We start from the raw sequence: 14,675 nt of genomic DNA, 5'->3' as shown, positions 1-14,675 counted from the left end.
CATGGAGAATTTTCTTCTTTGCTTTTTGTTGATGGGGTCAAAGAATGATCGAACAGAAAAAATCCGTGAAGCTATTGCCTTCCCCTCCGAGAGAAAATAACTCGAGCCAGTTCCAGAGAGATTTTTAAAGAGAGAGTTATAGTCAGAGAAAGTTGATCTGAAGAATGGCTTCCCCCCGAGAGAGAGTCCCGAGAATAGAGAGAGAGTTCTTTCCCCGCCGTTCCCATTCTCGTTTTCTATTTTTTTTTTTTTTTTTTTTTCTCTCTTTTTTTTTTATTTTTTTCGTTTTCCTTATTTCTAATATTTTTTCTTTTAATTTCATTTCATTTTTTTCTTTTGCTTTTTATTTTCGCAAAAGGATGTTTAAACATGTCAATAAAATTTCGGGTGTCAATACCGACGACGGCCGACGAGGGCCGGCGGCCTCGCCTTGGCCGGCAAGCTCGGAGCTTGCCCAGATCCGACGAGGCCGAGCTCGCCCCATCTTTGGCGAGGCTCGGCCGACGCGGGCGAGGCTCGGCGAGCTCGGGCTCGCCTGCATTCGGCGAGGCTTGAGCCTCGCGAGGGGCTGGCGACCTTCCGGCGAGGTCGCCAGCCCTCGACGGTCGATCGCCAACCATGGCCGAGGCCGACGACCGGCCAAAGAAAAAAGAAGAAAAAAGAGAAGAAAAGAGATGAGAGAGAAAATATGTTATTCAAAAGTGTTTCTAGAACAAAAAAAAAACTTTTTTGTTTCTTATTTCTCGTTCTAATTTTGTTCCTGAACAAAAAAATAGGTTTTGACAAAAACGTAAACAAACACGTTTACTTCTTTTTTTTTGTTTTTAAATAAAAAACAAAAAATCTGTTTATGAACAAAAAAAAAAAGAAATACAAACATGCAGGCCCTACATGTATGGGGAGAATATATAAATCAGTGAACCGTATTGTCAAATAATGTGAGATATTTCAATGCACATAATATGCATTTCAATAAACTCTTTATATTTCCAAGGCTGTCACAAGCTAACATAAAATTGGATATCTCCAATCATTAGATTTTGAATTTGGTAAAGCTGTGACCGCAAACGATGAATTGAATTATCCTCATCCACTCCAGATGAATTTCACACCTCGTTTGTCCAGAAAGAACGACGGCGGGCTTCTGGCGGTTGGGTACCCGACTGCTCCTCCGTCCCATCCCTTCTCGACCGCGACACATGGAAAGGAGCGGGCCCAATGCTAGGACCCGCCCCGCCCCGACCCGACCAAAAGATGACTCAGGCTTGAGAGAGCCCAAAGGTAAACGGATCAACCGGTATTTACCAAAACTGCCACTATGGGCCCTCCTGCGATTCCCCGCGACTTCTCCTCTCCTCCTGGAAACCCTCTCCAGTCTCTTCTTCTTTCCTTCATCCCTCCTCCCTATCCTCGAGCGTCGACTCGTCTGGTCGCCTTCCTCTCCGGATTCCGAACCCTCCCGCCACCGCCACCGATTTGATTCGCGCGAGTTCCGGGGATCGCGGACGCCGCACGCGGAGGAGAAGCAGGGCCTCTTCGGGCTCCCCTCAACGTCGGCCAGCGTCGCCCGCCGAGCGAGGACGCCCCGGACATGGAAGGCTCGGAGGCGAGGTTCCTGGAGAAGCTGGTGCTGTACGCGGCCAGCGCGGCCCTCAGCTGCCTCGTCATGTTCGCGGGGCTCCGCCACCTCGACCCCAACCGCGAGGCCTCCAAGAAGGCCCTCGAGCACAAGAAGGAAATCGCCAAGCGGCTCGGTCGCCCCCTCATCCAGACCAATCCGTACGAGGTTAGGCTCCTCGAATTTCCGTTTCGTCGGGATCGTATCGCCCTGCACGCGGGTTATGGGGATTTGAGGGTTGGGTGGCATCCTCTGAGCTTAGATGTTTGTGATTTGGATGGTGGATTATGCAGTGTTTGATGTGCTTATGTGGGAGAATTTGTGAGCTTTTTGCTCAAGTTGTTATGAGTTTGTGACTGAGATGAGATGAATCGAATTGCTTGCCCCCAGCAAAATGCTTGTTCCATATTTTGTTCGGGGTTTGATAGGATTCCGTAATTTCATCATCTATATTGCTCCGCCCGAGCCCTAACGGTACTTCTACTGTGATTCTTTGTACGGTCGACGTATAGAATTCTTTACCCAAAGGGGCAGAGATTCCGGCATGCTCTAGTGTGATACTGGGTTGAACACACATGTTTTCTAAGATACTCGTTTTGCTTGATGTAAGTGAGATTTGTATATCTTGACATTAATAGCTCCTGTCTATAATAGCGTTGAATTGGTTAAGTGGACTAAGGAGCCTCATATGGAAGGTGGGACAGGAGTTGAGGGATAAGCGCCGTCCTCCTGGTTGTCGTTCTCATTTTTTATGCTAAGGTTCTACCTGCACGATGGTACCCTCCATCATTGTCTCATCTTTGTAAGGTGCTGTCACCATTGATGGTCTCGTGACGTCTTGGATGTAGAGACCTTTCTTGAATGCCTGAATTTGTTATCAAAGCTATGAGGAATGCCTTATAAAGTGGTTGAAATTTCATTAGTGGTGAAGGAGGATTTTGAACATGTACTAAGATTAGGGTGAATGCCAATCAGATTCCTATCAAAATTATTTTAGATTGGTTTTGACTAGTTTGTTAACTGATAATATGTTATGTATATAGAGTGGGGCTAGGCATGTTTTCTGTTATCTTGTTGTTTGGTCAGTGATCATTCATCTCCCAGCTTACTTGGCAAGCTGCAGTCAATAGCTTGTTCTGTGAAAAGTGTTCTTCTCTTAGGAAGGTTTCCGGACCTTCAAATGTCAATTTTGTATTTGTTCATTTTCTAATTTTTCTTCTCTAAAATTTCAGGATGTGATAGCATGTGACGTCATAAATCCTGACAATATTGATGTGGAATTTGACTCTATTGGAGGATTGGAAGCCATTAAAGAAGCTCTCTTTGAATTGGTTATTCTTCCGCTTCGAAGACCTGATCTCTTCTCACATGGAAAACTTCTTGGTCCCCAAAAAGGTGTTTTGCTCTATGGACCACCTGGTACTGGAAAGACCATGCTTGCCAAGGCTATAGCAAAAGAGTCTGGAGCTGTTTTTATCAATGTGAGGATATCAAACTTGATGAGCAAATGGTTTGGAGATGCGCAAAAACTGGGTGAGTGCAGAGTGAATATATCTTAGATGATTTGAAATCGTTTTATTGGAATTTAAATAGAGTTTTTTGGCTAGAGGAGTCACAAACGGTTAAGCAGTGAATATCTTACCTTTACCAAAAAAAAAAAAAAAAAAAAAAAAAACGGTTAAGCAGTGAATTGGTAACAGAAATCAGGCGTGGCATAATTTAGGTAAATACTATTCATTCATTGTGGCTGGTCAGTGGCCACTTGTTTGAATGTGTTGGCCCTAATAGAAAGAAAAAACTTCTACCGCAGACTGAACTGCATCAGACGCCAAAGCTTTGGCAGTGGTATTGGTTTTTTAGTGGCTTTTAATACATTGGGGCATTTGGTTTAATTAATTCTGCAAATCTTCTTGGATATAACATAATTTCATTATCATTTCTCAATGGCATGTGGCACACGGGGTTTTTCATGGGGGCATGGGGGTATCGGTGGTAACTTCTAGGACAGATTCTTCTTCCTTGTTCTTTAGAGATGAAGCTAGCTGTTAAAACTGCTTTAGTTATCATTCATGGAGTTATATAGTAGGTGAGAATTGTCATGAGTTCAATATTCTATGTTTTTAATGTTGCTAATCAGAGGGAATCTTTAAATTTTACTTTCATCTTATATTCAGAGTGCAGAATCTGGTGCTTTGATTTTAAAAATACGATGTTGATACTTTGCAGTGGCTGCCGTGTTTAGCTTGGCTTACAAACTGCAGCCTGCTATCATATTCATCGATGAAGTTGATAGTTTCTTGGGCCAGCGTAAAACTACTGATCATGAGGCATTAACAAACATGAAGACTGAATTCATGGCCTTATGGGATGGTTTCACGACAGATCGTGAGTTTTCTCTCCCCTCCGTCTCTCTCCCTCACATGCCCACATGTGCTCGTGCAGACATAAAACATTAGCAGCGGATGCTAGTATACTAGACATGGCTGCTGCTATGTCATGAACTCATTCCCTTGGTCAATTTGAGCAGTAAGTTTTGGTTCTGATGATTTTGCACTCTCTTTACAGAAAATGCTCGGGTTATGGTTCTTGCTGCAACTAATCGTCCATCTGAACTTGATGAAGCAATACTTCGCCGTCTTCCTCAAGCTTTTGAGATTGGTATGCCTGATTGCAGGGAGAGGGCTGAGATACTGAAGGTGATCTTGAAGGGTGAGAAAGTTGAACAGAACATTGATTTTGACTACCTTGCCAGCTTGTGTGAAGGGTATACGGGCTCAGATCTGCTTGAGCTCTGCAAGAAGGCAGCTTATTTTCCAATTAGGGATCTGTTAGACGAAGAGAAGAAGGGAAAGCGTTCTCAAGTGAGTACTCTTTTCAATAGTGAAGTTGCATTTTGGACTCTCTTAGACTCATTATTTTGAAGGTTTAAGTTTCTGAAGGAAACAATAGTGTGTCTCTTCAATTGGAAAACTCCTTGGTACTGGGCGGATTCTTGGTGTTGCCTGTGGAGCTGTGTAGTTTTATGATAAATATGCCAGAACATTTGTAGCTGCCCTGACGATGACATGAAATGTGCTTCAGGATCACGAAGATTAATTTCCTATAGTGACTGCATTAAATGCAGAATTCTGTGATGAGCAGTTGGAATATTTGTCCTGACTTGTTTGGTGCTAGTTTTACAGTTTTATGTATGTCTCTGATGATGTTCCTATCTCGATATGGACTGAAGCGGTTTATATCGATGTGTATTTTTTCAGACACCAAGGCCCTTATCACAGGCTGATTTGGAGAAAGTTCTCAGGACATCGAAGAAGACCAAGCTTGCAGCCAGCGAATACACCAGGTTGAGTGCAGAGTCACCCAGTTGGCCAAGGAATGGCGAGTCCGACGATTATCAGGTTCAAGCTGCCATGAACGAGCTATCGAGGCTGGTCCTCTCGCAGATCATGAACCTCCGACCAGATTCGCAGGATTCTTGAAGGGGTCCATGTCCATCTTAGCCTCCTCTTGTTTGTAGAATGTGTCCTCTAATATCTTTTCGTCTGCTTTACTACTCAGCACCGGATGCGTGAAATCATAATTCCTTCTGGCAAACATTACATTGTCTCATTCGGCATCATCTTTCTCTTGTTCTCTCTATTTTAATCAGTTTGAAGATGAGTGGTAGGGGACCAGTTCTTGATGATCCACATTTCACGTCCTACACAACAGGCTTCGGATTTCAATAGGAGGGCAATTAACTCAATTTTCTTGTAATCCTATGTATGAATGCGTGTCGGTACTAGCCAAATTTGGACCATTTGATGCCAGTTTTCCTTTTGGGGCCAGCGATGTCTCCTTCTTGAAGTCCTTTTCGATTCTTGTTGGGCGGTCTACGTGCCGTCAACTCGTGAAGGAGATTGCTCATTGAAAGCGGAAAGGATAGATTCGCCGGATGAAGCCAGGCATTCGAAGCGCTGTGACAAAAATGGACGAGATGATCCCACCAAATTAAGACAACCTTGTGCTACCAAAATGCGATATTTTTCCCGATCGAATAATTGCATCAACAAAATAAATGCGACGCATAAGACTATTATAGTATTTCATACATTCGGTATTTGCCCACTAAAATAAGTTACACCACTGGTGGCATTCGAGTAGCTTCCTAGACCGGAGCGGTCGTGGCAGCAAGTAGTTCCATCATCCAAATCGAATGATAGGGCCTTGGGAAATTCCCTTTGTTGGGCCGATGGTATCGGAGGGTTCGACCTGCCGCCGACATATCCATCCGTTCTCATCCTCCGTGGTCACCGGCAGCTTTGACCTCGTACGGCGATGCACATGAATGCGATGACTTCTTCACTGAGACCCGAGCAAAAAAAATTCGAATCGGATCGGAATGGTCCAGTAGAAACTTGCTCAGATGTAACCCTCTTCTTCTCACCCTTGCCAGGCGTGTGCGCTAAGCGAACGAGGGTTGCGGCTCGAAGGCAATTGGCACGTTCGGCAGCTTTAGCGGGGGGTGATAAAAAGTCGCGAGCGAGTGGAAAGCGAGAGCGTTTTGTGATGCGACCCCAAAAGCACCACCGACACACCGGGTCGACGCGGATCCCGGGCTCAGATCTCGCCACGTGTCGCCCTCCCCATTGGCCCGACCGGCAGAGGGGATGGCTTTCCATTACCGGCAAACCGAGAGAAACCGCGTCTCCACCGGGGCTCGACTTACCGGATCCTGATTCCCCCCCGATTTCTGTGCCCTCCGAAACCGGGAAATGACCTTTCCGCCCCTCCCGCCAACCCCGGTGGTCAACCTCGCGAGCGGGGCCGAGGTTAGGCCGCGAAGCACCGGATCCCCGCCCCCCACACCACCTCCCCCTGCGTCGTCTTCCTTCCCCTCTATATATCATCCACTCTCCTTTCCGGACGTTAGCTTCTAATAAATCTCACTTACAAAGCTTCCCTCACTCTCTCTCTCTCTCCATCTCTCGAGAATCTGAATCGCGATCTCGGAGGAGGCGATGGAGGTGTTCTACTTCATGGTGTTCGGCGCCCTCGCCGCCGTCGTGGCCGCCGTCGAGCTCAGCAAGAGCAACAAGGACCGGATCAACACCACCTCCGCCTTCAATTCCTTCAAGAACAACTACCTCCTCGTCTACTCCCTCATGATGGGTAAATCCTCCCCCCCCCGCTTCGCCTTTCGTTTTCCTTTCGTTTCTCGCTCGGATCTCCGCGCGGTTCCTTTCGTGAGGTCGCGATGCGGCGGGGGTGCTGCGTCGAGTGAGGAGGGAGGGTTTGGCGGGGCCGCGGATCTGATGCGTCGCCGGGGGATCTCCCTGTCGAGATCCGGCGTCCGGCGAGAATGCCGGTGCCGGCGATCCGCATTCGAGGCGTCGCGTCGGTGTCCGCGGCGCGCGATCTGATGTTGTCCCGTGTGTCCCGGGTGCTGTGTGCGGAGTGGATCTGGAGGCTGCGTTGATGTTTAGGTGCTTGTGCGTGGACTGTGGAGGTTTGGCTTCTGTTGTAAATGTTTGTGTGGAAATGCAGATCCATTTGCAGGTCGGAGCTCTTAGATTCGAAGGAATTTCAGGATCTGCTGTCGTCTGTGATGCTTGATTGCGTTACGATCAAAATTCAATTTTTTTGTCCGTTTTGTTCGTATGCTGCGTACTATTCTGACAGGAAATATAGTTTCTATTTAATTGTCGTTGTTTGATGTCAATGCGTTCTCCCTGACCATGTTTCTGCTCTCGGGGCATCTAAATTATTAGACATTTTGTACCTTTGTTTGGTAATCCGTAAAAAGAAAGCATTATTTCACGAGACCATTGAGATGGATCTCTAGTTTAACTTCGAGATCAGCTGTTTATTTGGCAAACTCTGCAGAGAAAATGTAATTTGTGGAAGTTGAGATGCTTTGCAACTCTTCATCTGACGGTCTTTTCTCTTCATGGTGAAAGCCGGTGATTGGCTACAGGGCCCTTATGTCTACTACCTTTACAGTACGTATGGCTATGGAAAAGGAGATATAGGACAACTCTTTATTGCTGGCTTTGGCTCCTCCATGTTGTTTGGGACAATCGTCGGATCCCTGGCAGACAAACAGTGAGGCTTCTGCTATCTGCTGTTTTTGCATACCTTTCCACTATTCGGGAAATTCTTTGTGGTTGACTGATCCTTTTGCCCTTAATCAGGGGTCGGAAGAGGGCTTCCGTGACTTATTGCATCACTTACATACTGAGCTGCATTACCAAGCACTCTCCTCACTACAAAGTTCTGATGTTGGGCCGTATATTAGGAGGTATTGCCACTTCTTTATTGTTCTCAGCATTTGAGTCCTGGCTTGTTGCTGAACACAATAAGGTAAGAGATGGCTGCTATTCCCATACTTTTCTTTCATTTGGTTTTCCTCTGATGATTGAATTAAATGTAAAGCTGAAAAATTATTCCAAAGCTGGACAAATTTCTTCTTAGTTGGATAATAAAGATGCATGAAAATTGATCGTTGGGAGACTTCTGTCTCTGAATTCCAGTTCTCCTCATTGACGGTTACTATGCATTTTGAAAATTTTAACCCCGTAACTCCTAATCTTTAAGGAGTAAATGCCATAGCGAGCTATTATCTTCACGCCTTCCTAGATGGCTTACTGGGAAGTTTATTTTCATTTGATGAGAAGAGAACGCAGTTTCTCCATTTTCCTGTACTAATAGTGAAGTTTTGGGGAAACATTAGGTCAAACGAACTGGACTTGGTTGCCCTTTGGATCATTTGGGCCAAGTAGAACAAAGCACATTATTCGGTTTTATCTAAGCTTGAACTTCTTTGTTTTCGTAGTTTCTCTTTAGATTTAACACAATCTCTGTCAAACATGCTATAGATACGCTGCATTTACTGTCTTGTCTGGGTCAAGGTTTGTGTGAAGAGGTAAGAAGTTCCAAAAGTTAAGAATACGTATGTTAACTCGAAACCTTTCCATGTATTTGCATCTGTTTGGTAAACATATGCCTTTGGTGGGAGGATGAGATCGTGAGTTCACAATTTTCTCCAGCAGTCTCCATTTATAGCCCGATCCATTCCACCCTTGAGAGTTTGCTCCTGAGGTTTCGGACGTCCAAACATTCAGATTTGATTCCCCTGAATATAATATTGATGAGATGATGCAGTTTTTTTCCTGTAGTTATTCTTATTACTGGATTAGAGGAATTAAAGATTTCTCATACTTATGTCCTCTTACACAATCTTCGCAGAGGGGCTTTGAACAACAATGGCTGTCTATAACATTCTCGAAGGCAATTTTTCTTGGCAATGGCCTTGTCGCTATCATATCTGGGTTATTTGGAAATTTACTTGTTGATACACTTTCTCTTGGGCCTGTGGCACCCTTCGATGCTGCTTCATGCTTTTTAGCTATTGGTATGGCAATTATTATATCTTCTTGGACTGAGAATTATGGAGATCCTTCAGAGAATAAGGACTTGCTCACTCAATTCAAGGGGGCAGCTACAGCCATTGCTTCTGGTAGATTCCTGATCTTACTTTTTCAATGAATCTCAGATATCTTTCTGTGGTTCTCTCTCTCTCTCAAAAACCAATTATTAGTATATAGATTGCCATATTGACACATGCAATGCTCATAGTTATCATCTCTGTATACATTTTTGTTTCTAATATTCTTCACTTGCTTATATTGCACTCCACTGATCTGTTTTTCCTTTTTTAACCTTGAAATTCTGTTTTATGGTCAGATGAAAAAATCGCTTTGCTGGGTGCAATCCAATCCCTTTTTGAAGGTTCAATGTATACATTTGTATTTCTGTGGACTCCTGCGTTGAGCCCAAATGGTGAGGAGATTCCCCATGGTTTCATTTTTGCTACCTTCATGTTGGCTTCCATGCTGGGTAGCTCTCTTGCCTCCAGATTGATGGCCCGCGCATCACCCAGAGTTGAAAGTTACATGCAGATTGTTTTTGTTATATCTGCTGCTGCTCTCCTGCTCCCCATCCTAACCACTGTAATTCTCTCTCTCTCTCTCTCTCAGCATGCACAAGCATGTGCCTGTTCTTGTGCAATTCTTGTGACTGCTTTTTGTGTGTTCATGTCTGCGTTTGTACGTGGAGACATACTCCCATTTTGACTTTGTTGATTTGGAGCAGATGTTCGTGACGCCTTCTAAGGTCAAAGGCGGAGGTATTTCATTTTCAGGTTGTCTCCAGCTTCTTGGATTTTGCACCTTTGAGGCTTGTGTTGGCATTTTCTGGCCATCCATCATGAAGATGAGGTCCCAGTATATCCCAGAGGAGGCCAGAAGCACCATCATGAACTTCTTTAGGATTCCTCTTAATATCTTTGTCTGCGTGGTGCTGTACAATGTAAGTTGCTGGCTTTATTTAATCAAGATCAGTGAACTACCGAAATCTGAGGCCAATGCATGTTGAGCTATCTGGTAGTGTTGCCCCTCCCAGAAACATTTCTCCCTGCCTAACTGAAAGTTCTCATGAATTGTGTTTGAAGGTCGATGCGTTCCCCATCACTGTGATGTTCGGCATGTGCTCTATTTTCCTCTTCGTGGCTTCCCTCTTGCAGAGGCGGCTTTTGGTTATTGCAGAGAAGCCAAGTGAGTAAAATCTTTGCCTCCGGTCTAGAATCACATGTGCATACATCTGAACTTGGATCCCTAAAAATGTAGTATTTCAGTCTGTTTCTCGTTCATGTCCCATCTTTTTTCTGCTTTCAATGACTTGGAAGTACTTGTTGTCAACAGAGACAGAAGACAGGGACCTGGTGAAGGAAAGGGACCCAGAAAATGAGCCATTAAATATATGATTATTGTTTGTGCTGACGATTACGGGAAATTCTCTGAAAGTTGCAAAACAGCAAGTTATTCAACTGCGCACAACGTCGCAGTTTGTGCTGGATAGCGGTTGTATTGAGCTATTGAGCTTTTCTTTTTGTATGAAGATTAGCAGATATGGAGATAAAGCAGAACAAAAAAAAAGGAGACGAGAAGATGGGGAACACTCGAAATCTTTATATGGCTATTGACCTTCCAGTGGGCAATGGATTGCAAGACTAGATTACAATCAAATCTACTTAGCTTTTCATTTTTCTTTTGGTTTTTCCCTCTCTAAAAGGAGACTCCAGTTATGTAGTTCCATTTGTCATTCTTTTGTTTCTCAGCCTATAAGTTTTATCTGTTGTTGCTACGCGCATCTAGATGTATCTTTTACTTGTTCTTTCTTTCGGACATGAAATCACATTGGCTCGTCAAGAGTTTTATAATCACTACATTCATACGGAGATCTTATGCTCGGGCCATCGCATATTCACTAGGAAAATCTGTCAAGTTTCACGCGTTTTTGTTGTATAAATTGAACTTTTCTTTTCTTTTGGTTCACTTTATGCAGCTGTAATGTTGTCAACTAGCAAAGACAAGCTTTAAGTGCTGAACTGAGTTGAATCGAAAATATTCTTCCTGATCCGTGGGCAGATCAAACTAGGCAGGACCAGGTGTGTGTAGAGTGAACCGAATCGATTCTTCTTCTTGAGTTTCAGCTGGAGTAGTCTAGTCTAGAATAATCTGACCGAAATTGGTAATTTACTTCAGGAAATACTGATTCCAGGGTCCCTAATTATACTGATACATATCGTTCGTATGAGCTAAAATCCTTGGCCCGATCAGTCCTACTATATTATGGGGATTCAAGCCAATATCATTTCAGCATCCTGATTGAAACAAGGAAATCTGTTCTTTGAATTCTAAAACATTGACTAGTGACACCCTTCATACGATACATTAGATACGTTATCAAGTCTGAGTTGTACATATTTTTGCTACCGAGTTTATTTTCACCATAGTCCTTAAATCACAATGTCATTCATTCTTAATTACCTCTTATCACTTTTCTGCGGATGACTGCTCAAGTAGCTTATAAATCATGAGGGTCAATTGATGGAACCAGGATTGGAAAAAGGTTGAAGTTCCTCAAAGAACCATTTTTCTAAAATACAGAATGAGCTAGAATCAATAAAATCCGTCAGTTTGAAATGAAATGCAAGGTAAACACATATCTACGTAGGCCTTTCTACATCAGGCAATGAATGCACAACACAAGACACCCTCCTCGCTTATAAATCAAAGTGAGTGGATTCTACATCAAGGCTTAGATACAATAAACAGGATAATGTCATAAACAAATGAACATAAATGCTATTCTAGCACCCGACGGCGTTTTGCATCCGTGGAAGCCACTTCCAAGTCCCCAATGAAGAACAGGATATTGTCAAGAATACTTCGGCATCGACTAGATGCCTCCTCATGCATCAATTCTTCCCCATTTTGATGTCTTTTAGAACCTCGCGGGCAAGGGGTCCTTGAACCTAGATGACGTTGAATTTCACCTTGATGAACGATAAAGTAATCACCGCCTTCCCTGATTATCTTCAGTCCCCTGAAATCATGAATGGAGTTGGTATTCATTGCCACCATATGAAGCAGATCTTTTGAAGAACTTTTTTCTGTTAGCAACTCTACATGGTGGAAACGAAGTAACTCCAATGACTAATATGGGTAATTTTCATCACAGAAATGATTTTTGGAGGTGCATGGATAGAAAAAAAAAAATGAAGTGAAAAGATCGCCATACAAATCAGAAAGATCAAACTTACAGTCCGACACGGTCACAACGGTCCTGCACCTCATACACCTCTTTCCAGGACTTCGAGTCGGTGGGATCATAGAAGGCAGCGCGATCTTCACCCCATCTCTCCCTGAACAAGTTACTCCAAAGGGCATCGGCTGAGGCCATGACTTTCCATTTTCTGCAAACTGTTAATCACCAATATCATCATCTTAACTGAACTTTTAAAAGCAAAACTATATATTCTTGTGTAGAATCTCATTTGCCCCTCAATTATCAAAAGCTAGTCCATTTGCATTCATCCCACCATAAATTAGAATATATACACCGATGTCATTAGATAGCCACTTCTTCCAGCGAGTGCAAATTGTTCGTCTAAATCCATCTTCCTACGTTACTGTTATGATAGATCATGTCCAGCAACAGATACGCAATGCATCTTAATGTTTCTGGATTCGAGCTAGAGAATTCATCACAAAAATTTGATTATTTTGACATCTACTTTGCCGCAATAAATGCTGCCTCTATGGATGCATCTACAATCATCTATCATCAGCAAAATCAAGCACACTCCAAGCAAACTTTATCAAGCATAAGACAGTCGCACTCGTTCTCCTCATGGAAGAAAGAACAATTTTGAATTGGACTCTGGACCAACATCAAAACATTTCAGATGTAAAGGGAAACATCAAAAGCTTTATTTGGTATAAATTATAGAGTCAATAAAAACGAATCAACCACGCTGAAATGGACCGTTTTCCTCTCAGGCAGATCAAATTCACAACCAAACTACTTTGCAACCACGAGTTATATCTTCCCGTCATTAAATTCGCGACAACAATCGAATCTCATTGAAGTTAGACCAACCGTCTCAGGTTGTTAAACATAAAATCGCCGTCCTTCTTTAATCACCTCAACCGAATTGACGAGAAGCGATCTCCTCACCAACCAATCAAGCCTTCGAAAGGCGCTCAGCTCGAACAACGAACATATACCACCCCCCACCCTATTGGAATCTTAATCGAAATTCAGCAAATTGATGATAAAAGACAAAGCTCGATTCATTCCGCTAGAATTCCAGTGGCAGGTCAACATAGCGAAGAACCCAGATTCACGAAGAACCAGCAAGAACCCAACTCAGATCAGATACTCCCAAACGCCCATCGAATTCAAAATTTCGAACTTGGACGCGACAGAATGGGGAATCCGACCGACCTTGGAGAGCAGCGGCGAGGTTCTGGTGATCCAGCAGGCAGAATATCTTGGAACAGAGCTCCTCCGGCAATCTCTCCATTGACCCAGAGCCCGCGATCCCACGAGCCCCTCTCTCTCGAATGGCCTTCTGGCAAAAAGTCAAGATCGAGAGTGCGCGTACGTGTGCAAGAGAGAGAGAGAGAGAGAGAGAGATGATGATGACGACGACGATGATGATGATGAGGTTGGTGATGCTTTCTTAGGTGGGCAGGCTTCGCTCCAGTGTCTCCTCCCACTCCAACTGTCCGAAAACGTCGTACGTGTCGCCGGATTCGACCCCGCGCCGCGCGAGTAGATCGCGAACTGGCACTCGCTCTGCCTGCGAAGCTGCTGCGCCTTTCGGTATTTTTGTCCTCACGAGGTGAAATGAAGCGGCTGGCTTTTGGCCGTGGATCGCGAGTAGGCAGTAAAAATTGTACTCTCAGGCGCGTGGCGTCGGTCAGTGCCGTGAGCTTGCCATCTTCTTACCGCGAAACTTGAAATGCTTCGAAAACAGGGAAGCACCCGCCAAAACGGGCGTTAAAAAGCCGAAAAGAAGAACACATTTACGTGAATAGTGAATACTCCGATTATTTCACGAAGATTTAAAAAATATTTTCTTAAAAATCGATATTTAAATTGCTCATAAAATAGACTATGGAATTTTTTTATTATTATTCATGAAAATGTATAGATATAAATTATTATTGATAATAAACATATTTTTTTTATCAAACAATTATTTTTAAGCATTGCAAATAATTATTTTTAAGAAAATATTTTTTAATAATTCATTTTTCATGAAATAAATGGCACCGAAATACTAATTCGAACGAATATTGCATACATAGCCGATGTGAAGCTTTTTCCATAGGCAGTCATACTTATATTTGATATAAAGGTTAAAATTATAAAAAATATCTCAATATCCATCAAATCAATAGTAGCTTAGGCAGATTTCTTTTACATCAAAGAGTGTATAATAATAATCTCTTTATTGTTGTCAATGTGCAATGCGAGTTTGAATTGATTTTTACTTTTTACTTTGTTAAAAATATTGATGTTTGCCAACTTTTGATTATTGAAGAAATGATTAACTTTTTTTTTTCCAATTAAATAATGTTTTTACCAATGGCGAGAAAATATAAAAAAGGCATCTTCTGCATTTGATTTAGAGCAGGTAAACAGACCCTAAAATTAACTCATT

At 43.2% G+C, this 14,675-nt stretch overlaps 3 protein-coding genes across 3 annotated transcripts; 2 read left to right on the top strand and 1 right to left on the bottom strand.

Moving 5' to 3' along the window:
* Positions 1-1,361: 1,361 nt before the first annotated feature.
* Positions 1,362-5,374, top strand: LOC104437515 (ATPase family AAA domain-containing protein 1-B). The gene is made up of 5 exons (XM_010050483.3): positions 1,362-1,786; positions 2,851-3,151; positions 3,845-4,003; positions 4,184-4,479; positions 4,876-5,374. Exons 1-5 carry the CDS (start codon positions 1,592-1,594, stop codon positions 5,095-5,097), a joined length of 1,173 nt encoding a protein of 390 aa, XP_010048785.1. The 5' UTR covers positions 1,362-1,591; the 3' UTR covers positions 5,098-5,374.
* A 1,147-nt stretch (positions 5,375-6,521) lies between these two features.
* LOC104437522 (molybdate-anion transporter) lies at positions 6,522-10,902 on the top strand. Its single transcript, XM_010050495.3, has 8 exons — positions 6,522-6,769; positions 7,558-7,702; positions 7,792-7,960; positions 8,846-9,116; positions 9,344-9,609; positions 9,752-9,967; positions 10,110-10,212; positions 10,360-10,902. Exons 1-8 carry the CDS (start codon positions 6,619-6,621, stop codon positions 10,419-10,421), a joined length of 1,383 nt encoding a protein of 460 aa, XP_010048797.1. The 5' UTR covers positions 6,522-6,618; the 3' UTR covers positions 10,422-10,902.
* A 707-nt stretch (positions 10,903-11,609) lies between these two features.
* On the bottom strand, positions 11,610-13,686 carry LOC104437529. The gene is made up of 3 exons (XM_010050505.3): positions 13,451-13,686; positions 12,264-12,423; positions 11,610-12,046 (listed from the first exon to the last, which is right to left on the bottom strand). The coding sequence occupies exons 1-3, from the start codon at positions 13,527-13,529 to the stop codon at positions 11,806-11,808; spliced, it is 480 nt and encodes a 159-aa protein (XP_010048807.2). The 5' UTR covers positions 13,530-13,686; the 3' UTR covers positions 11,610-11,805.
* Positions 13,687-14,675: the final 989 nt, after the last annotated feature.

Source organism: Eucalyptus grandis, chromosome 1 (assembly GCF_016545825.1).
Source record: "Eucalyptus grandis isolate ANBG69807.140 chromosome 1, ASM1654582v1, whole genome shotgun sequence".
Lineage (NCBI taxonomy): Eukaryota > Viridiplantae > Streptophyta > Magnoliopsida > Myrtales > Myrtaceae > Eucalyptus > Eucalyptus grandis.
This window is presented reverse-complemented; position numbering and strand designations above follow the sequence as displayed.